The 24,359-nt window shown below is 43.8% G+C and overlaps 1 protein-coding gene across 1 annotated transcript in view; it reads left to right on the top strand.

The window, feature by feature from the left end:
* Positions 1 to 22,867, top strand: part of LOC147080881 (putative ATP-dependent RNA helicase DDX10) — a 44,491-nt gene extending 21,624 nt beyond the window's left edge. Inside the window, exon 3 of the mRNA XM_085981050.1 lies at positions 21,637 to 22,867. Coding sequence (XP_085837176.1) covers positions 21,637 to 21,729 — 93 coding nt within the window. The 3' untranslated portion in view covers positions 21,730 to 22,867. The remainder of the gene's footprint in view (positions 1 to 21,636) is intronic.
* The last annotated feature ends 1,492 nt before the right edge of the window (positions 22,868 to 24,359 follow it).

The following is a 24,359-nucleotide window of genomic DNA, read 5'->3' as shown; positions in this document are numbered from 1 at the left end:
GACATGAATACATATGAACAGGAGTAGGCCACTGAGCCCCTTGAACCTGTTCTGGCATTCACAGCAGTTATCATGGGTGACTTTAATCTACATATAGATTGGGCTAATCAAATTAGTAACAATACTGTGGAGGAGGAATTCCTGGAGTGTATACGGGATTGTTTCCTGGACCAATATGTCGAGGAACCAACTAGAGATCAGGCCATCTTAGACTGTGTATTATGTAATGAGAAAGGAGTAATTAGCAATCTTGTTGTGCGAGGCCCCTTGGGTCAGAGCGATCATAATATGATAGAATTCTTCATTAAGATGGAGTGTGAAATAGTTGACTCCGAGACTAGGGTCCTGAATTTAAATAAAGGAGACTACGATGGCATGAGGTGCGAGTTGGGTAGGATTGATTGGGGAATGTCACTCAAAGGGTTGATGGTGGATGGGCAATGGCAAATATTGAAAGATCGCATGGATGAACTACAGAATTTGTTCATCCCAGTTTGGCATAAAAATAAAACAAAAAAGGTGACTCAACCGTGGCTAACAAGGGAAATTAGGGATAGCATAAGATCCAAAGAGAGGACATATAAATTGGCCAGAAAAAGCAGTAAACCTGAGGATTGGGAGCAGTTTAGGATCCAACGAAGGAGGACAAAGGGATTAATTAAGAGGGGGGAAATAGAGTATGAGAGTAAGCTTTCAGGGAACATAAAAACTGACTGTAAAAGCTTTTATAGATATGTGAAGAGAAAAAGATTGGTGAAGTCAAGCGTAGGTCCCTTGCAGTCAGAATCAGGGGCATTTTATAATGGGGAACAAAGAAATGGCAGACCAATTAAATACATACTTTGGTTCTGTCTTCACAAAGGAGGACACAAATAACCTCCCAAAGATGTCGGGGAACATAGGGCCTAATGAAAGGGAGGAACTGATAGAAATCAGTATTTGTAGGGAAATGGTGTTAGGGAAATTGATGGGATTGAGGGCCGATAAATCCCCAGGGCCTGATAATCTACATCCTAAGGTACTTAAGGAAGTGGCCCTAGAAATAGTAGATGCATTGCTGGTCGTCTTCCAAAATTCTATAGACTCTGGTACAGTTCCCATGGATTGGCGGGTAGCTAATGTTACCCCACTGTTCAAAAATGGGGTGGTAGAGAGAAAACGGGGAATTACAGACTGGTAAGCCTGACATCGGTAGTGGGGGAAATGCTAGAGTCCATTATAAAGGATGTAATAGCAGAGGACTTGGAAAACAGTGATCGGATCGGATAAAGTCAACATGGCTTTACAAAAGGTAAATCGTGCGTGACTAATCTACTGGAATTTTTTGAGGATGTAACTGGTAAAATAGATAAGGGAGAACCAGTGGATGTGGTGTATTTGGATTTTCAAAAGGCTTTCGATAAGGTCCCGCATAAGAGATTAGCATGTAAAATTAAGGCACATGGGATTGGGGGCAAGTTATTGACTTGGATAGAGAACTGGTTGGCAGACAGAAAGCAAAGAGTTGGAATAAATGGCTCTTTTTCCGAGTGGCAGGCAGTGACTAGTGGGGTACCGCAGGGATCGGTCCTTGGACCCCAGCTATTCACAATATATATTAATGATCTGGACGAGGGAACTAGATGTAATATCTCCAAGTTTACAGACAACACAAAGATGGGTGGGCGTGTGTGCTGTGAGGAGGATGCCGAGAAACTCCAGTATGATTTGGACAGGTTGGGTGATTGGGCAGAGGCATGGCAGATGCAATATAACGTGGATAAATGCGAGGTTATCCACTTTGGTGTCAAAAACAGGAAGGCAGATTATTATCTAAATGGCAATGGATTGGGAGAAGGGGAAGTGCAATGAGACCTGGGCGTCCTTGTGCACCAGTCGCTGAAAGTAAGCATGCAGGTGCAGCAGGCGGTTAAGAAGGCAAATGGAATGTTGGCCTTCGTAGCGAGAGGGTTTGAGTACAGGAACAAGGATGTCTTGCTACAGTTGTACAGGGTCTTGGTGAGACCACATCTTGAGTATTGTGTGCAGTTTTGGTCGCCTTATCTGTGGAAGGATGTTCTTGCCATGGAAGGAGTGCAGCGAAGATTCACCAGGCTGATACCTGGGATGGCAGGAATGACGTATGAGGAGAGATTGTGTCAATTGGGCTTATACTCACTGGAGTTTAGAAGATTGAGAGGGGATCTCATCGAAACCTATAAAATTCTGTCAGGCCTGGACAGACTAGATGCTGGAAGGATGTTCCCGATGGTCGGGGAGTCCAGAACCAGGGGTCATAGTCTAAGGATAAGGGGTAGGCCAGTTAGGACTGAAATGAGGAGGAATTTCTTCACCCAGAGAGTGGTGAACCTGTGGAATTCTCTGCCACAGAGGACGGTGGAGGCCAGTTCATTAAATATATTTAAGAAAGAGTTGGATATATTTCTTAAGGCTAAAGGGATCAAGGGATATGGGGAGAAGGCAGGAACAGGGTACTGAATTTGGATGATCAGCCATGATCTCATTGAATGGCGGAGCAGGCTCGAGGGCCCGAATGGCCTACTCCTGCTCCTGTCTTCTATGTTTAATGAGATCCTGTCTGATCTGTACCTCAACGCCATTTACCTGTGACCCGGGATCTCTGCACTCCTCCAGTTCTCATAAGACATAATCTGGCCTCTTGCGCATCCCCGATTTCTATTGCTCCACCATTGGCGTCTGTGCCTACAGCTGCCTAGATCCGAGGTTTGGGAATTCCATCTCCAAAAATCTCTGCCTCTCTACCTCTCTCTCCCTCTGTCCTCCTTTAAGATGCTCCTTAAAACCTACTGCTTTGACAAAACTTGTAGTCACCTGTCCTAATATCTCTTAAGTGGCTCGGTGTCAAATTTTGTTTGATAATGCTCCTGTGAAGTACCATGGGACATTTTACTATGTTAAAGGTGCTATATAAATGTACAGGAAACTTTGGTTTATCCGGAGGTTGTATGTCCGGAAACCTCGATCTACCGGCAGAAATCAGGAGCCGTTTTGTTAGTTTTTTTTTCTTCTCGCGGCTTTGTTTTCAACAGTCGGGCTCTGGAAAGTCTCTCTGAAGCTGTTGCTAAGCTACAGAGACGCTTCTAAGGTACCCGACTGTTTACAAGCTGTTGCTAAGCAACAATGTTTGTTGTCAGATACGGAGATGAAAACCTCCGTATGCTTCAACATTAACTTTGTATGTCCGGCAGTTTTGATAGATCGGCAACAGCTCGGTCCCGTCGGTGCCGGATATAACAAAGTTTCCTGTAAGTTGTTGTTACTGATATCAAAGTCTGTGCAATTTCATAGGAAGGCCATTTTTTTTTACATGAGAGCAAATGGAAGTTCCCAATATATTCCTATCACTAAGAGCTTAATCTAGTATCAAGACCATAAGGCTTGAGATTTAAAATAAAAAATAACCTGCAAATATATGAAACTGAAATTAGGGGAAATCATATTTCTCCTACTTGTGTAGAAAATGCACCAAAATGCTTTGGTAATTAATCATTTTATAGCTGAAAGTTGTTCATACTTGACCTGTTTCTCAATGGAAGAGGGAGGAATAATTTATGGCAATGGCTTCATGTTTTAATCCATACCTTGGGCCAAACTGTGTGAACCTGAAGCAGTTGCAGAAAGGCATCACTTCGATTGCATGGCCTCCAGGTTTCAAAATGAGTACCTCGAGGGTTTATCCCGAGAATAAAGGGAATATACCGTAGATTTTAAATTAAAATTTTCAGCAGAACCATTTGATTTAAAAACTGCTGCAGTTGATTGTTAAAGATGACAGCTGAGCAGATTACTTGAATGAGGTGTCTGACACTGAAAGCAGTCATTATTTGTATCCTGCTGCTTTAAACTGTAGGACCTGAAATTGGATTCCACTTTGGAGTTCGAATAGAAAGTTTAATGTTTGATTAATATGACTGTGTCACATGGAATACACAAATTGCACTTGACAGGTGACCGAGAAGAATTGTAAGTTTAAAAGATTTTACTTGTGGTTCTTTATTTCTGGTCTCCTCATTGAACCTTACCTTAGAACATTCAGTTTGCAACCTACAATTGATATTCGTGCAGGTCACCTCTTTAAATTATTCACTTGAGCCTCTTGTGCATGTGTCTGCTGTTTTAAATTACATAATCCAAGCATCTCTCATATACAGTATTTCTATATTCCTAACGGCAGTACAGCTCCTAAATACTAACCCTAAAACAAATTTCCTTATTTATCTGCTTGTTCTTGCAGATTTAAGCTCACGCTGTTTTAGCATTGAACTCCCACTCAAGTCATTCTGCCTCTTACCTTCTGTTTGCACAAACACAGTCCATCAATATTTCACACATGCACTTCAAAGTGAAAAATAAATTGTTCTGGAAAGAAAGAAAAAAATAGCATTTATATAGCGCCTTTCACTACCTCAGGACGTCCCAAGCGCTTTACAGCCAATGAAGTACTTTTGAAGTGTAGTCACTTGTGATATAGGGAAACAGCAGCCAAATCCTGCACAGCAAGGTCCCATAAACAACACGGACACAAATAACCTCCCAGAAATGCCGGGGTACATCGGGTCTAATGAAAGGGTGGAACTGAAAGAAATCAGTATTTGTAGGGAAATGGTGTTAGGAAAGTTGATGGGACTGAAGGCTGATAAATCCCCAGGGCCTGATAATCTACATCACAGGGTACTTAAGGAAGTGGCCCTAGAAATAGTAGATGCATTGCTGGTCATCTTCCAGAACTCGATAGACTCTGGAACAGTACCCATGGATTGGAGAGTAGCTAATGTTACCCCACTATTCAAAAAAGGTGGCAGAGAAAAAGCGGGGAATTATAGACTGGTAAGCCTGACATCGGTAGTGGGGAAAATGCTAGAGTCCATTATAAAAGATGTAATAGAGCACTTGGAAAGCAGTGACATGATCGGACAAAGTCAACATGGATTTACAAAAGGTAAATCATGCTTGACTAATCTACTGGAATTTTTTGAGGATGTAACTGGTAAAATAGATAAGGGAGAACCAGTGGATGTGGTGTATTTGGACTTTCAGAAGGCTTTCGATAAGGTCCCGCATAAGAGATTAGCGTGCAAAATTAAGGCGCATGGGATTGGGGGCAAGGTATTGACTTGGATAGAGAACTGGTTGGCGGACAGAAAGCAAAGAGTTGGAATAAACGGGTCGTTTTCCAAGTGGCAGGCAGTGACTAGTGGGGTACCGCAGGGATCGGTCCTAGGACCCCAGCTGTTCACAATATATATTAATGATCTGGACGAGGGAATTGGATGTAATATCTCCAAATTTGCAGACGACACAAAGCTGGGTGGGAGGGTATGCTGTGAGGAGGAGGTCGTGAAACCCCAGTACGATTTGGACAGGTTAGGTGATTGGGCAGAAACATGGCAAATGCACTATAATGTGGATAAATGTGAGGTTATCCACTTTGGTGGCAAAAACAGGAAGGCAGATTATTATTTGAATGGCAATAGATTGGGAGAAGGGGAAGTGCAAAGAGACCTGGGTGTTCTTGTGCACCAGTCGCTGAAGGTAAGCATGCAGGTGCAGCAGGCGGTTAAGAAGGCAAATGGAATGTTGGCCTTCGTAGCAAGAGGGTTCGAGTACAGGAACAAGGCTGTCTTGCTACAGTTGTACAGGGCCTTGGTGAGGCCACACTTTGAGTATTGTGTGCAGTTTTGGTCGCCTTATCTGAGGAAGGATGTTCTTGCCATGGAAGGAGTGCAGCGAAGATTCACCAGGCTGATACCTGGGATGGCAGGAATGACGTATGAGGAGAGATTGTGTCGATTGGGCTTATACTCACTGGAGTTTAGAAGATTGAGAGGGGATCTCATCGAAACTTATAAAATTCTGTCAGGCCTGGACAGACTAGATGCTGGAAGGATGTTCCCGATGGTCGGGGAGTCCAGAACCAGGGGTCATAGTCTAAGGATAAGGGGAAGCCATTTAGGACTGAAATGAGGAGGAATTTCTTCACCCAGAGAGTGGTGAACCTGTGGAATTCTCTGCCACAGAGGGTGGTGGAGGCCAGTTCATTAAATATATTCAAGAAAGAGTTGGATATATTTCTTAAGGCTAAAGGGATCAAGGGATATGGGGAGAAGGCAGGGACAGGGTACTGAATTTGGATGATCAGCCATGATCTCATTGAATGGCGGAGCAGGCTCGAAGGGCCGAATGGCCTACTCCTGCTCCTATCTTCTATGTTTCTTTCACCAGATAATCTGTTTGTGATGTTGTTTGAGGATAAATATTGGCCAGGACACCGTGCAGAACTCCCCTGCTCTTCTTGAAATAATGCCATGGGATCTTTTCTCCTTTAGATGGAGGAGTGGTCATTTTTTTGCAGAGGTTGAACAAATGAGGAAGAACCATTTTTATTCGCAATCAAATTCAAATGAACCACCTGAGAGGGCAGACTTCTTATCCAAAGACCACCCCTCTGACACTGAACTGACGTGTTAGCCTAGAATATGAGCTCAAGTCTCTGGAGTGGGGCTTGAACCCAACTAAATCACAGCTAGCTTCATTTCATTCCTCTTCGACCAACGAAACAACAGCAGGTTCCTGACCTATAGTCAGCTTAAAGCTCTTGAAAATGGCATCTATAAAAATATTGGGGTGATAACAGTCCTGTGCATCATGCAGGCAATCAGTCAGGTAAACAGCATTGGCTGTATATCTCAGATATGCACATTTCCCACAGTGTGGCACTGTATAGCAGAGTTGCAAGATAAACACACACGTGGCCAAATGCCAACACATTTACAGGTTGATGTCAGAAATCTTGGAGATTTTGCACCATTTATTTCTAAATAATGGTTATTTTAAGACACAAATTTGAAAATAAAACTACTAGATTTCATTTACCACACTTATAGTCTATAGTGATTCTAGATAAAGTTTAGTTTGCTTATTCAAAGCATTTTGTAAAGAATCTGTAGTGGTAGATATATCTAATGGAGATATTAGCTGCTTCAAAGTGGCATTGATTTAATAAGGGCCATAATTTACTGTAAATGATGAGCCAAGAGAAGGATAAAGTGTTGTAGAAATGCTAGAGATAAGTATTGCACTTTAAATAGCAATTCCTTTGGAGCTTTTGGCAGCAAGAGCTGGAAACCAGGCAATTTATTATAAACAGTCTCAGGTGATTAACCAAACCTGACTAAGGACTTATAAATGGTATGACAAATTGACTGACAACCCTGAACTACAGTAAGGCTTTTACTAGAGGCTTCTAATTTTGCTCAAAATAAGTTATATGTGCTGTATAACGGGAATTATGTCATTGTGATCTTTCCTAAGATAATATGAAGAAGGGGAGGGAGAAGAAACGGCCTATGTATCCTGTAATAGATTAGATAATACATAAACTAAAGTGAAATATAGTAGGTTTTTAAATGATATCCAATATTAATGAAAATTATGTCCTTGCGATTGATAGGTTCTCATTAAATAGGAAATGGTTCATTTGAATTTGATTGCGAATAAAAATGGTTCTTCCTCATTTGTTCAACTTCTGCATAAAAATGACCACTCCTCCATCTAAAGGAGAAAACATCTGGGATTTATTCCCTTTTGGGATTCACATCATTCTGTGTTCATCTGGGTCAAGCGCTCTCGCCCATCCCCATTAACAACGATAACTTACATTTATGTAGCGCCTTTAACATTGCACCGAGCCACGTAAGGCGATATTGGCCCTTATTTTCCGATCGCAGGCCTCCTCCCGCGGGAGGCCTGCGATCTGGAAAAATCTACGCCCTTACCTGAGGGCTCCCGGGACGCACACGCTTCCGCTCCTGGGCCTCTCCAAACTTGTGCAGGGCTTGCATATCCCAGGGGCGCATGCGGTTCGCAGCGTCCCTTGGATCACGTGGGCTATGGGGAGCCAATCACAGAAGGGAATCTCCCTTCATACACTTGACGGGAAGACCTGTCAAATATATGAATGGAGATCACCTCAAAAACATAGTAAATCTTTAAATAAATCACATTTTTAAAATGACTTGAAATTGCAATAAATTAAGTATTTTAAACAAAAATTAAATTTTTTGAAAAAAGTAATTAAAGTTTTTTACGGGGCTAAAAATAAACTTACCTTTTTTTAAAAGTATTTTTAAATGATAAATCAGTGAAAATTATTTTTTTACTTTTTTCAACTCTTTTATCCAGATATAAAAGTAGGCCTTACGCCTGCTTTAACAAGCGTAAGAATTGTAAGGGTTTTCTGCAGGCGGCGGGTCTCCAAAAAGCAGAACTATCTGCACACAGAGGCCCTTCTCCAGGGTAGCCGGAGGATCTGTCAAGACCATTCTTGACGGATTGGAAATGCCAGTTTTCAGCGCATGCGCTGTGCATGCCTGAAACCGGCATTTCTGATGTCCCTACGGGTGGGTACGCAGCGCGAACCCACCCGTAGGAATCGGAATATCTGGGCCATTGTTACAGGTAACAAAAGCTTGGTCAAAAAGGTAGGTTTTAAGGAGCATTTTTGAAGGAGGAGAGAGGTTTAGGGAGGGAATTCCAGAGCTTAGGGCCTCGGCACGGCCACCAATGGTGGAGCGATTAAAATCAGGGATGCGCAAGGGGCCAGAATTGGTGCAGCACAGAGATCTCGGTGGGTTCTGGGCTGGAGGAGGTTACAGAGATGGGAAGGGATGAAGCCATGGACGGCTTTGAAAACAAGAATTAGAATTTTAAAATTAAGGCGCAGCCGAACCAGGAGCCAGTGTAGGTCAGTGAGCATAGGGGTGATGGGTGAATGGGACTTGGTGTGAGTTAGAACATGGGGTGCAGAGTTTTGGATTAGCTTAAGTTTATGGAGGGTGTAAGGTGGGGCAGCCAGGAGAGCATTGGAATAGTCGAGTCTAGAGGTAACAAGGGCACCAATGAGGAACTATTGATGTAAGGGCCTCATTTTGAATCAAACCTCCTTTTATTGTAGGTAGTCGTGCTTTCTCTTTGTGCGCACAGAAAAGAGTTTCAGTCCATTTAAGCTGTGCAGTTATTGTAGTTTCTGTGACAAAATTCTGTAGCCTTGTAATGCTTTTCTTGGTCTTCAACCATAGTTTCATTCTGTATTGCTGACACTGACTTTGCGAAGTTTTCTTTCTTTGTGTATGCAGTATTGGCCCTTCAAGACCCACCATCACTGGCAGATCTCCAGTCAGATATCTGGTTTTTACAATCCATGCAGTTTGTCTTGGGCCCATTACAATAATCTGTGTTGTTTACTGAGGATGCAAGATTCCAGAAGCGCAAGATCTTTTCCAAGCTCAACAAAGGGGCCTGATCATTTTACTTCAGATAAGAATAGCCTCCTTCAGCACCTTATGCAGAGAGACCTCTTGAAGAAGCACACCTTCATTCCTACTCTGAAAGATCAATTGCAACTGGAGTTAGTTCTCCAGAAAAATCTAGAAAAGAAGCACTGGCCAAGCTACACTTTGTATCTGACCTGGATAAATGAGGGCACAGCCAAGCCATTCAATTCAAATAAAAGCACTTTGTGGGTTTTGGTTGAATCCAAGATTGATTCCCTTGACCCTCTATCCTTGCAAACTACTGCCCATCTCCAACCTCACTCTCCTCTACAAAATCCTTGAACGTGTTGTCATCTTTCCCACAACTCCATGTTTGAACCTTTCCAATCAGGTTTCCGTCCGTGCCACAGCACTAAAACAGCTCTTATCAAAGTCACAAATGACATCCTATGTGACTGTGATTGTGGTAAACTATCCCTCCTCATCCTTCTAGATTTCCTGCAGCCTTTGACATGGAACTGCCCTCGCCTGGTTCCATTCTAATCTATCCAGTCGTAGCCAGAGAATCACCTGCAATGGCTTCCCTTCCTGCACTGTTACCTCTGGAAACCCCCAAGGATTTCTCCTTTGCCCCTTCTTATTTCTCATCTACATGCTGCCCCTCAGCGACATCATCCAAAAACACAACGCCAAGCTGCACATGTATGTTGATGACACTCAGCTCTGCCTCACCACTACTTCTCTCAACCCCTCCACTGTCTCTGATTTGTCACGCTGTTTGTCCGACATCCAGTCCTGGCTGAGCAGAAATTTCCTCCAACTAAATATTGAGAAGACCGAAGCGATTGTCTTCAACCATGGCACCGACTCCATCCCTCTCCCTGGTCACTGTCTGAGGCTGAACCAGACCGTTTGCAACCTTGGCGTCCTATTTGACCCCGAGATGAGCTTCTGACCTCCTATCTTCTCCATCATCAAGACCGCCTACTTCCATCTCCATAACCTCGCCCGACTCCGCCCCACCGCAGCTCACACGCTACTGAAACCTTCATCCATGCCTTTCTTACCTCTAGACTTGACTATTCCAATGCTCTCCTGGCCGACCTCCCATCTTCCACCCTCCGTAAACTTGAACTCATCCAAAACTCTGCTGCCCGTACCCTAACTTGCACCAAGTCCCGTTCATCCATCACCCCTGTGCTTGCTGACCTGCTTTGGCTTCCAGTCTGGAAAAGACTTGATTTTAAAATTCTCATCCTTGCTTTCCAATCCCTCCATGCACTTGCCCCTCCCTATCTCTGTAACCTCCCCGAGCCCTACAATCCTCCGAGATCTTTGCAATCCTCCAACTCTGGCCTCCTGTCATAGTCATAATGGCACAGAAGGAGGCCATTCGGCCCATCGAGTCCGCGCCGGCTCTCTGCAGAGCAATGCAGTCAATCGCATTCCCCCGCTCTATCCCCGCAGCCCTGCAAGATTATTTCACTCAAGTGCCAATCCAGTCTCCCCTTGAAAACATTGAGTGTCTCCGCTTCCGCCACTTCCGTCGGCAGCGAGTTCCAGGTCCTCACAACTCGCTGTGTAAAAAAGTTTTCCCTCACATCCCCCCGTATCTCTTGCCCAAAACCATAAATCTGTGTCCCCTAGTCCTTGTACCATTAACTAATGGGAACAGCCGTTCCCCGTCGAGCCTATCCAAACCTGTCATAATCTTGTAGAAACATAAAAGATAGGAGCAGGAGTAGGCCATTCGGCCCCTCGAGCCTGCTCCGCCATTCAATGCGATCATGGTCAATCATCCAAATTCAGTACCCTGTTCCTGCTTTTTCCCCATATCCCTTGATCCCTTTAGCCTTAAGAAATATATCCAATTCCTCCTTGAATATATTTAATGAATTGGCCTCTACTGCCTTCTGTGGTAGAGAATTTCACAGGTTCACCACTCTCTAGGTGAAGAAATTCCTCCTCATCTCTGTCCTAAATGGCTTACCCCTTATCCTTAGACTGTGACCCCTGGTTCTAGACTCCCTGACCATCGGGAACATCCTTCCTGCATCTAATCTGTCTAGTCCTGTTAGAATTTTATAAGTTTTAATGAGATCCCCTCTCATTCTTCTAAACTCCAGTGAGTACAAGCCCAATCGACCCAATCTCTCCTCATACGTCATTCCTGCCATCCCAGGTATCAGCCTGGTGAATCTTCGCTGCACTCCTTCCATGGCAAGAACATCCTTCCTCAGATAAGGCGACCAAAACTGCACACAATACTCAAGATGTGGTCTCACCAAGACCCTGTACAAATGCAGCAAGACATCCTTGTTCCTGTACTCAAACCCTCTTGCTACGAAGGCCAGCATACCATTTGCCTTCTTAACCGCCTGCTGTACCTGCATGCTTACCTTCAGCGACTCGTGCACAAGGACGCCCAGGTCTCATTGCACTTCCCCTTCTCCCAACCTATTGTCATTCAGATAATCTGCCTTCTTGTTTTTAACACCAAAGTGGATAACCTCGCATTTATCCACATTATATTGCATCTGCCATGCTTCTGCCCAATCACCCAACCTGTCAAAATCGTCCTGGAGTTTTTCGGCATCCTCCTCACTGCACACACGTCACAGCTTTGTGTCGTCTGCAAACTTGGAGATATTACATCTAGTTCCCTCGTCCAGATCATTAATATATATTGTGAATAGCTGGGGTCCAAGGAGCGATCCCTGCGGTACTCCACTAGTCACTGCCTGCCACTCGGAAAAAGAGCCGTTTATTCCAACTCTTTGCTTTCTGTCTGCCAACCAGTTCTCTATCCAAGTCAATACCTTGCCCCCAATCCCATGTGCCTTAACTTTACACGCTAATCTCTTAAGCGGGACCTTATCAAAAGCCTTTTGAAAGTCCAAATACACCACATCCACTGGTTCTTCCTTATCTATTTTACCAGTTACATCCTCAAAAAATTCCAGTAGATTAGTCAAGCACGATTTACCTTTTGTAAATCCATGTTGACTTTGTCCGATCCTGTCACTGCTTTCCAAGTGCTCTGCTGTTACATCTTTTATAATGGACTCTAGCATTTTCCCCACTACTGATGTCAGGCTTACCGTAATTCCCCGTTTTCTCTCTACCACCTTTTTTGAACAGTGGGGTAACATTAGCTACCCTCCAATCCAGGGATACAGGGTACAGCTCTATCAAATCACCCCTCAACCTCCTTTGCTCTAATGAAAACAAATACAGCTTCTCCAACCTATCCTTGTAGCTAAGATCCCCCATCCCCGGAACCATTCTGGTAAATCTCCTCTGCACCCTCTCAAGTGCCTTCACATCCTTCCTAAAGTGTGGTGACCAGAACTGGGCGCAATACTCCAGTGGTCTAACCAACGCTTTATAAAGGTTCAGCATAACTTCTCTACTTGTGTACTCAATACCTCTATTTATGAAGCCCAAGATCCCATATGCTTTGCTAACAACTCTCTCAATATGTCCTGCCACCTTCAGGGACCTATGCACATTAACTCCCAGGTTCCTCTGTCCCTGCACACCTTTAAAACTGTGCCATTAAGTGTATATTGCCTCTCCCTGTTCCTTCTGCCAAAATGCATCACCTCACACTTCTCTGTATTAAATTCCATCTGCCACTTGTCTGCCCATTCTGCTAGCCTTTCTATGCCCTGTTGCAGTCGATTGGTATCATCCTCACTGTTTGCCACACCCCTAAGTTTGGTGTCATCGGTAAAGTTAGAAATTCTACTCTGTATTCCATTATCCAGGTCATTTTGGCCCCAGCACTGACTCTTTGGGAACACCACTGTCTACCATCCTCCAGTCTGAAAAACAGCCATTTACCACAACTTGCTGTTTTCTGTCCTTAAGCCAATTCCTTATCCAAGCTGCCACTGACCCACTTATTCCATGAGCCTCAATTTTGTTAACCTGCCTTCTATGTGGTACTTTGTCAAACGCCTTCCTAAAATCCATGTAGACAACATCCATTGCATTCCCTTCATCAATCCTCCCTGTTACTTCATCAAAAAATTCAATTAGATTAGTCAAACACGATCTGTCTTTTACAAATGTGTGTTGGCTTCCCTTACTTAGCTTAAACCTCTCCAAGTGCCCGTTAATTTTTTCCTTGATTATTGTTTCTAAAACTTTGCCCACCACTGATGTTAAACTGACTGGCCTATAGTTACTAGGATTGTCCTTGCACCCTTTCTTGAACAATGGAAGGTAGTGCAGAAATCCCCTGGGGTTGTCTCCCTTAGCAACAGGTTCACCGCCTTAGGTACTGTTGTCGGGGGGGGTGACACATCGGGGGAAGGCACCAGCAGCCAGGCTCATGGCACCATGACTGGCTCTGTTGCAAAGAAGGGAGGGAAAAAGAGTGGCAGGGCTATAGTAATAGGGGATTCGATTGTAAGGGGAATAGATAGGGGTTTCTGTGGTCGCGACCGAGACTCCAGGATGGTATGTTGCCTCCCTGGTGCAAGGGTCAAGGATGTCTCGGCGCGGGTGCAGAACATTCTGGAGGGGGAGGGGGAACAGCCAGTTGTCGTGATACATGTTGGTACCAACGACGTAGCTAAAAAAAGGGAAGAGGTCCTACAAGTAGAATTTCGGGAGTTAGGAGCCAAGCTAAAAAGTAGGACCTCGAAGGTAGTAATCTCTGGATTACTACCAGTGCCACGTGCTAGTAAGAGTACAGAGAACAGGATAGTTAGGCTAAATACGTGGCTTGAGCAGTGGTGTAAGAGGGAGGATTTTAAATTTTTGAGGCATTGGAACCAGTTTTGTGGTAGGTGTGACCTATACAAAAGGGACGGTCTACACCTGTGCAGAGATGGAACTGATGTTCTCGGGGTAATTTTTGATAAAGCAGTTCGGGAGCATTTAAACTAGTATGGCAGGGGGCTAGAAACCTATGTAGTGAAATAGAGGAAAGTGAAAGGCAGACAGAAATAAATGATAAAAGGGTGAGGAACAAAAAACAAAGGGCCAAACTAATTCATAAAAAATGTGAGCATAAAAAAAGCCTGAGGGTTTTATACCTTAATGCGAGAAGCATCAGGAACAAGGTAGATGAATTAGCTGTGGAAATAGAGGTTAATAATTATGACCTAATTGGGATTACGGAAACATGGTTGCAGGGTGAGCAGGGCTGGGAGCTTAACATACAGGGGTATTCAGTATTTAGGAAGGATCGACAAAAAAGAAAGGGAGGAGGGGTAGCATTGCTAGTAAAAGAGGGGATAAATGCAATTGAAAGGAAGGATATTAACTCAGTTAATACAGAATCTATATGGGTGGAGCTAAGAAATAGCGAGGGGCGGAAAACATTAATAGGAGTGGTATATAGGCCTCCAAATAGTAAAATAGAGGTTAGGGAGGGCATCACGAGGGAAATTAGAGAAGCGTGCAATAAGAGCACAGCTGTCATCATAGGTGACTTTAACTTACATATAGATTGGACTAGCCTAATCAGTAAAAATAATGAGGAGGAGGAATTCCTTGAGTGTTTGAGGGATGGTTATCTGGATCAATATGTCGAGGAACCAACTCGGGAACAGGCTATATTGGACTGGGTACTGTGCAATGAGAAGGGACTAATCAGTAATCTTGTTGTACGGGGACCCTTGGGTCAGAGCGATCATAACATGATCGATTTCTCACTCGAAATGGAGAGCGAAGAAATTGACTCAGAGACTAAGGTCCTGAATTTAAACAAGGGGAATTATGATGCCATGAGACGGGAACTGAGTAGGTCTGATTGGACAACGTTCCTGGGAGGACTGGAGGTAGATAAACAATGGCAAACATTTAAAGATAGAATGACAAAATTGCAAAAATTGTTTATACCAATCTGGCATAAAAGGAAATCTAAAAAGGTGACTCAACCGTGGATAACAGGGGAAATTAGAGACAGCATAAAATCCAAAGATAGGGCGTATAAAATAGCCAAAAAAAGCGCCAGAGCGGAAGATTGGGAACAGTTTAAGATAGAGCAAAGGAGGGCAAAGGGCATAATCAAGAGGGGCAAAATAGCTTACGAAAACAAGCTGGCGGAAAATATAAAAACTAACTCCAAAAGCTTTTATAAGTATATCAAAAGGAAAAGACTGGTGAAAACCAAAGTTGGTCCATTGCAGTCAGATACGGGGGAATATATAATGGGAAATAAGGAAATGGCAGATCAACTAAATGCATACTTTGGGTCAGTCTTTACGAAGGAAGACACAAAAAACCTCCCTGGGATATCGGGAAAAATAGGGACATTGGCAAAGGAGGAACTGACGCAAATCAATATCTCTAAGGATATGGTGTTAAGGAAGCTAAAGGGATTGAAGGTGGACAAATCCCCAGGGCCTGATAACATGCATCCTAGGGTACTGAAGGAGGTGGCCCTAGAGATAGCGGATGCACTAAGGATGATTTTTCAGAATTCATTAGACTCGGGAACAGTGCCGATGGATTGGAGGGTAGCTAACGTTACCCCACTATTCAAAAAGGGGGGTAGGGAAAAAGCAGGTAATTACAGACCTGTAAGCCTTACATCAGTTGTGGGCAAAATGCTGGAGTCCATCATTAAGGATGAAATAGCGGAGCACTTAGCAAATGGGGACAGGATAGGACAGAGTCAACATGGATTTACAAAGGGTAAATCGTGCTTGACTAATCTATTGGAATTTTTTGAGGGAGTAACTGGTAGAATAGATGGGGGAGAGCCAGTAGATGTGGTGTACCTGGACTTCCAAAAGGCCTTCGATAAGGTCCCACATAAAAGATTAGCATGGAAAATTGAGGCTCATGGGATAAAGGGGAAAGTTTTGGCGTGGATAGGGAACTGGCTGTCAGATAGAAAACAGAGAGTTGGAATAAACGGCTCATTTTCTGAATGGCAGGCAGTAACAAGTGGGGTACCACAGGGATCTGTCCTGGGCCCCCAGCTGTTCACAATTTACATTAATGACCTGGATCAGGGAGTCGGATGCAGCATTTCCAAATTTGCAGACGACACTAAACTAGGAGGGGGGGTGGGCTCAGAGGAAGAGACCAGGAAGCTCCAGAGCGATTTGGACAGACTGGGCGATTGGGCGGATAAATGGCAGATGCACTATAATGTGGACAAGTGCGAAGTTATCCACCTTGGGTGCAGGAACGGGAGGGCAAATTATTATTTAAATGGCAATAGATTGGGAGAGGGGGAAGTACAGAGAGACCTGGGTGTTCTTGTACACCAGTCACTGAAGGCGAGCATGCAGGTGCAACAGGCGGTCAAGAAGGCAAACGGTATGCTGGCCTTCATAGCAAAAGGGTTAGAATACAGGAACAGGGATACCTTGCTGCAGCTGTACAGGGCACTGGTGAGACCACACCTCGAGTACTGTGTACAGTTTTGGTCGCCTCATCTGAGGAAGGATGTTCTTGCCATGGAGGGGGTGCAGCGGCGATTCACCAGGCTGATACCAGGAATGGCGGGAATGACCTATGAGGAGAGACTATGTAGTTTAGGGATGTACACACTGGAGTTTAGAAGATTGAGAGGGGACCTCATAGAAGTGTATAAAATTCTGACAGGTCTAGACAGACTGGATGCAGAAGGAATGTTTCCCTTGGCGGGTGAGAACAGAACTAGAGGACATAATTTAAGGATAAGGGCTAAACCATTTAGGACAGAGATGAGGGGGAATTTCTTCACTCAGAGAGTGGTGAACCTGTGGAACTCATTGCCACAGAGGGCAGTGTACGCCAGCTCATTAAATATATTTAAGAGGGAATTAGATATATTTCTACGGGCAAAAGGGGTTAAGGGTTACGGAGAGAAGGCGGGGACGGGATACTGAATTAAAGGATCAGCCATGATCTCATCGAATGGCGGAGCAGGCACGAAGGGCCGAATGGCCTACTCCTGCTCCTATCTTCTATGTATCTATGTATTTGCCACGTTCCAATCCCCAGGCACCCCCCTCGCATCTAGGGAAGGTTGGAAAATTATGGGAAGCCCTTCTTTCCTGCCTCTTACAAAAGTACAGGGTGTTCTTTCAATTCCTTCCTCCCCTCCTAACCGCTCCCCCCGCCCCGTTGTCTCTGCACCTGCTTAATATCTGTTACATCTCCAGCTTTTTCCAGTTCTGATGAAGGGTCCCAGACCTGAAACGTTAACTCTGTTTCTCTCTCCACGGATGCTGCCTGGCCTGCTGAGTATTTCCAGCATTTTCTGTTGATACAAAGTACTCATTGAATATTCTAGCCTTGCCCTGTGCCTCTAAGCATATATCACCACCTTTGTCCCTAATAGGCCCCACCCCGCCTCTTACTACCTGCTTACTGTTTACATGCCAGTAGAAAATTTTTGGGTTCCCTTTTATGTTAGCTGCCATTCTACTTATTTTCTCTTCCCTTCCCCTCTGAACTTATTGTATTTGGTCTGGTTCTCCCTTGAAGAATTCACTTGACATGTATCATACACCCTCTTTCTTCGTTTCATCATCTCTATCTCCCTTGTCATCCAAGGAGCCCTTGCTTTAGTTCCCTTACCCTTCCCTCTGGTTGGAATGTACCTAGCCTGTACTTTGAACATCTCCTCCTTAAAGATCACCCATTGTTCCATTACAGTTTTTCCTGTCAGTTTTTGGTTCCATTTTCTCCAGGCCAAATCCTTTCACATCCCATTGAAGTTAGCCCTATTCCAGTTCAGAAGTTCCACTCTAGATTGTTCTTTGCTCCTCTCAATTGCTAATTTAAATCTTATGATACGATGATCACGCGTACCCAAGTGTTCTCCCACAGACACTTGGTCGACCTGGCCCACCTCATTCCCCAGCACCAGATCCAGCAATGCCTCCTTTCTAGTTGGGCCAAGAACATACTGGCCATGGAAATTCTCCTGAACACCTTTCAGAAATTCCTCCCCCTCCTTTCCCTTTACCCTAGCATTATCCCAATCGATATTTGGGAAATTAAAGTGCCCCAATATCACCACTCTATAGCTCTTGCACATCTCTGCGATTTCCCTGCAAATTTGCTCCTCTACCTCCCTCTCACTATTTGGAGGCCTATAGAATACTCCCAATAGCATGGTCATACCCTTTTTGCTCCTCAACTCTAACCAAATGGATTCTGTCCTTGTCCCCTCTAGAACATCCTCCCTTTCCAACACTACAATGTCTTCTTTAATCAGCACTGCCACCCCACCTCCCTTTTTCCTTCCCTATCTTTTCTGAACACCTTGTACCCTTGAATATTAAGTGCCCAGTCCTCACAGTTTTTAAGCCACATTTCCGTTATTGCCACATCATATTGCCACACGGCTAATTGTGCTTGTAGCTCACCAACCTTATTCACCACACTTTGTGCGTTTATGTACATGCATTCTAAACCCATTTTTGAATTTTTCGTAGTCTTTCCTAGTTTGCTCCTATCTAATATGGTACTACTACCGCCTCTAGTACTACTTTCTTCTCGAGTACTATCCAACACCTTATTCCTCTTTTCTACTCCTATATGCTGGTGCTCATCCCCCTGCCAAGCTACTTTCAACCCTCCCCAACAGCACTAGCAAACCTACCCATGAGAATATTGGTCCCGGCTCTGTTGAGGTGTAACCCGTCCGGCTTGTATAGGTCCCACCTTCCCCAGAAATGGCCCCAATGCCTCAGGAATCTAAAGCCCTCCCTCCTGCACCATCTCTCCAGCCACGCATTCACCTGTTCTATCTTCCTATTCCTGTACTCACTAGTACATGGCACCGGGCGTAATCCGGTGATTACTACCTTGAGATCCTGCTTTTTAATCTCTTTCCTAGCTCCCTATAATCTGCCTGCAGGACCTCATCCTTCTTTCTGCCTATGTCGTTGGTACCGATATGGACAACGACCTCTGGCTGTTCACCCTTCCCCCCCCCCCCCCCCCCCTCAGAGTGTCCTGCAGCCGCTCAGTGACATTCTTGACCCTGGCACCAGGGAGGCAACATACCATCCTGGGGTCACATGTGCGTCCACAGAAACGCCTATCTGTTCCCCTAACCAATGAATCCCCTATCACTATTGCTCTTACACTCTTCTTCCTTCCTGTGCAGCTGAGCCTGCCGTCGCCTTGGCTCTGGCTGCTCTCCCCAGAGGAGCCATCACCCCCACCAGTTTTCAGAACTGTGAACTGGTTAATGAACTCGATGCACTCTGTGGATTCCTGCCCTACCTGCCTGGTCCTCCTTCTCTGTCTGGTGGTCACCCATTCCCTCTCTGCCAGCACATTCTGAAGCTGCGGGGTGAGCACTTCTAGAAACGTGCTTTCCAAGTATTTCTCAGCCTCGCAGATGCACTGTAGTGACTCCAGCTGCCGCTCAAGCTCCGAAACCCGGAGCTCGAGTCGCTGCAGTTGGTGACACTTCCTGCACACGTGGTCGTCCAGGCCGCAAGAAGTGTCCAGGATTTCCCACATGGGCAAATCACGGGACTGAGCTGCCCTGCCATGCCTCCATTTACCAGACTATGGAGGTAATTTAGTGGAAATAAACTTAAAACTTAACAAGAAACTCTCAACAGCTACCCACCAATCAGCACTTCCCTCTATTAGATAGGCTATGAACTACTTAGCAGAAATATACTCGAAACAGAACCAAAAGAAAACTTACCACAAATACTCACCCCTCAGCTCCCTGGTGCCAGCGACAGCTTTGAATTCTGACGTCACCCCTTCGTTGTGTCACTTGCCGACTGTCTCCCTCGCAGGTAGTCTGCTCACTCAGACTGTGTGACTCCGATTTTAATCGCTCCACCATTGGCAGCTGTGCCTTCAGCTATCTGGGCCCTAAGCTCTCGAATTCCCCCTCTAACCCTCTCTACCTCTCTCTCCTCCTTTAAGACGCTCCTTAAAACCTACTTCTCCTAATATCTCCTTATGAAGCCCGGTGTTTGCTAAGACTCCTGTGAAACGCCTTGGGACATTTTACTATGTTAAAGGTACTATATAAATGCAAGTTGTTGTTTGGTGGCTCTATTTGAATTTGAGGACATATTGAAATTTCTTTTGTGCTGGTCAAATTTTGAACATATATCTCAACCTGGCTTGCTCAAATTAAATAGTCCATTTGAAAGCATCGGACAGATATATAGGAAAGAGAGGTGTGGAAGTGAGCCACTCCATAAGTCAGTAACCTTATGCCAGGTCCAGTTCACGTTGAAATTTAGCACAAACACAATTGTATTTTTCTATCACAGAAACCCCACAGTGCAGATAGAGGCCACTTCGGCCCATCGAGCCTGCACCGACACATATCCCACCCGATCCCCGTAACCCCTACACCAACACATATCCCACCCTATCCTGTAACCCCACGTATTTAATCCCCCTAACACTAAGGGTCAATTTATCATAGCCAATCAACCTAACCTGCACATCTTTGGACTGTGGGAGGAAACCGGAGCACCCGGAGGAAACCCACGCAAACACGGGGAGAATGTGCAAACTCCACACAGACAGTCGCCCGAGGCCGGATTCGAACCCGGGTCCCTGGCGCTGTGAGGCAACAGTGCTAACCACTATGCCACCGTGCTGCCCCTTCAGAGGTGGGATAATTAACTAACTACAGTAAACCTACATTATAGCGTTGCTTCTATTCACATATCCATTTATAAAGGTTAAAAACTCTCAGCACCTGATAGCCCTGTTACCTTCCAAACTCGAGGAAAATCGGGTCTGTTCGATGCTAGCAATAAAACAACAAGCAAGGAGGAACCAACAAAACCTATCCAATTATTGTTTGGAAACACTTTAAGTTGCTGCCTTGTTTTCTCGGTAACCTGAGGATACTGCAGTAGTTTTTTTGGGCTTTCGCATAAAAAGTATATTAAAATTTTAATAATTCACAAAAAAATCTTTAAATTAATCCATTTCCTCTTAGAAATACATCGACTAAGTTTGCCCCCAGAGGCCTACCTTCTCATGAGCGTAGGGCATAAGATTGTCTCCTTTCCTGGGTTATGTGTGCACGTGTGTGGAAATTGGCTTCAATTTTATGCGCTGTGCCCAATCCCAGTAGAAACTGGGCTGAGACTGCCAAGACTCATTAACTTACAAACAACAGACAGAAGAGGTTTTTATTCCATTAGTTTGGGCTGGATTACCACAGGTCTTAACACTCTGCACCATTCAAACCTCATGGGAAATTTTTTAAATCACAAGAAGCAAAAAATAATTATGAAATGATGCTTGTTACCTTAGGCCATAAAGAAACAGAAATTACTTCTTGCTGAAAAATAAATTGAACATAAAGGATTGGTTCACTATGTATTTTGGTGGTTCTTGCAGTTCAACTCATAGAACTCAATTTTCCTTTTGTTTTAAGGTCAAGCGGCTTAAGGAGAAAGCAGCAAGAAAGGCTACCAGAAAGAAAGATGTAAGTGTTTTGCTTTTATATGTATTATCAATATACCCATAAGCAGCAGGTATAGAATTCAAACAGCACACTGTAGCAACAGAAAAGAATCTTTGTTACAAGTCCATTAATAAACTGGTACAGATAGTTCAGATCAGCAGATTTGACATCTACTCTTAATTTTCCAGTTATATATTTGATGGTACCGGAACCCAAACTGAAGCGAATTGTCGAAACTGCCTTATTACTAGCATCTAAATGTATGCAATGGGCCTGTTGAGCAATTACTTGGTTAAAAAAATTTTACAGCCTTAAAACTTTTTTTTATTTTGTAAACAGCATCTCCAAGCCAATTCACAGCTTTGACTTTCAGGTATTTCAAACAATGAACTATAGGTTTCCAGTAGTAACTTCAATCAGAAGAGCACATTAGACAAATGCATCTAGTAAACAGTATACCAGTAACATTTTTAAGGTGACAATCACCGCTTAGAAGTAATGTAATAGTATTTTATCTTTTCTGAGTTCTTATTGGCAGATCCTTTACTCATTGAATGCAAATCCTGTGGGTTTTATTTGCTTTTTAATTTTTAGCCAAGGTGGGTTTGAAATCTTGGATATGAGGCTTGGTGCAGGGTCCTGTTGAATTAAATAGTTCTAATATGTATAGATTACTGTTGGTAAGGATTGTAAATGCACCACACAGGAGTTATTGGCAAAGAACAGAATAAGGAATGCTATGGTTATGTAGGTGTGAACAGTATTTGTTTCTTAAAGAAGCTTTATCCACTTCTACTGAGCACGCGATGAGATGCTTGTGTACAGAAACTTTGCAGGGTTGAGGACAGGGTACTAGCAAGTTCCCTTTCCCTCTCCTCCCTATAAAATGCATTGGCATGATCCAACTTTCGGATTAATTGGTGGGGGGGTGTGGGTACGGTACACTGACAATGTATGTCCAAATCAGTGTGATTTGTCACTTGGAGAAGAACTTGGAGATGAGTGCTGTAACAGCACCCATTCAGATAAGTGGATAGATGTATCTGCAACAGGTTGGTTGGTGAGGACGAGGTCAAGTAGGTTACTTCCTCATGTTGGTTCCTTCAGCACATGATGCCAGCCCAGCAGTGCCCTTTAGAACTTGGCCAGCTTGATTAGTGGTGGTACTACCAGACCACTCTTGGTGGTGGATATTGAAGTGTCCCTCCCCCCCCCCCCCCCCCACCCCCACTCCCCAGAGAACATTCCCTCAGAGCTTCCTCCAATTGGTGTGCCCCATGGAGGAGTACTGATTCATAAGTTCAGGAAGGGCGATGGGTGCTAATCAGCAGGAGGTATTCTTGACCTGGTTTGACCTGAAGCCACAAGACTTCATGGGGTCCGGACTCGATGTCGACTGCATATCCAACCTCTGGAGAGCCTATCCTGCTAATATTTGATGTGTGGCCTGTTTACAAATGTAGATAGACAAAGAAAAATAGAAGACAACTGTTTTCGAAATGCCTGCTTTGAAACTAGTCAGCCATTTGAATCTATATATCTGTTGGTTTATAGACTAATATTGAGATGTTAATTTATGTCAACTCAGATGTTTTACAAAATGTTAAATTAGCCATCCTGTACAGAGCAGTATTTCAGAGAGCTTTTAACTGAACTGTTTAAGAAATGCAAATATATTTTCATGTGCAGTCACCAAAGTGAGTAACAAATGAGTATAGATTTCACCATGCCTTAATAAAAATGAAGAGCCTCAATAGCATATAGAGAAAGTATTGAATTAGTTCTTATCGTGTGCAGTTATAAGGTGAGAGAGGTGATATTTAACAAAATAGATTCCTGTATAAGAGCAAGAATGAAAAATAAAGCTCTTCACATATTGTAAAATGAGAATTAGACTTTGCATATTGCATTGCTTTAATACTGTAGTGTGGGGGAAGTGATTGTGTAGCTTAAGAAAGCATTTAAGGGTGCAAAAAGCAAAAAAGCTGCATCAATCAAAAATTAATCAAGAATGATTCTCAGCACATCAGGGAGAGAAGAGATAAGGTAATGTTTCGGGTGCAGACCCTTCAAAACTGAAAGGGTGCACCCATTTTGGATGCATGAAATAAATTCAATCTTCTGTTTGTGTCTTATAACTTTCATATTGTTTGTGATAGCATGAACTCAATCTTAATTCACTTTAAACTCAAATTAAAGCTCAAATTGTTTTTTTTTTGAAGATTTGTTTTTCAAAAATAAGCTTTTGGCCAATTATTTTCTCCTTTTTTGGCCACTAAGAGTTCTATCAGGACACATTTGATGTCAAATAGCAATTTTTATAAATGATGTGTGCATAATAAATTAATACACAATAATTTCATCAGCATATTCATACAAACATGTAGCTACTTCAAATTTATTTAGTAATTTTATAATGTACTAGCTGGAGTGCCCGACGGTGCCGAGGGTTTTTTGAGGGCATGTTATGAAAAAAGTAGAAATAATTTCTATATATGTAAATGAGTTTGTCTGTCTGTCTGTGTGGAAGAGAGAGAGGGAGAGAAAGGGGGAAGGAGAGAGAGAGAAAGGGGGAAGGAGAGAGAGAGAAAGGGGGAAGGAGAGAGAGGGAGAAGGAAAGAGAGAGACTGGGGGGAAGACAGAGAGAGAGAGACTGGGGGGAAGACAGAGAGAGAGAGACTGGGGGGAAGACA

Source organism: Somniosus microcephalus, unplaced genomic scaffold (genome assembly GCF_052327205.1).
Source record: "Somniosus microcephalus isolate GS21.2 unplaced genomic scaffold, FLI_Smic_1.0 scaffold1048, whole genome shotgun sequence".
Lineage (NCBI taxonomy): Eukaryota > Metazoa > Chordata > Chondrichthyes > Squaliformes > Somniosidae > Somniosus > Somniosus microcephalus.
The sequence above is the reverse complement of the archived record's forward strand: the minus strand, read 5'-3'. Positions and strand labels throughout refer to the sequence as shown.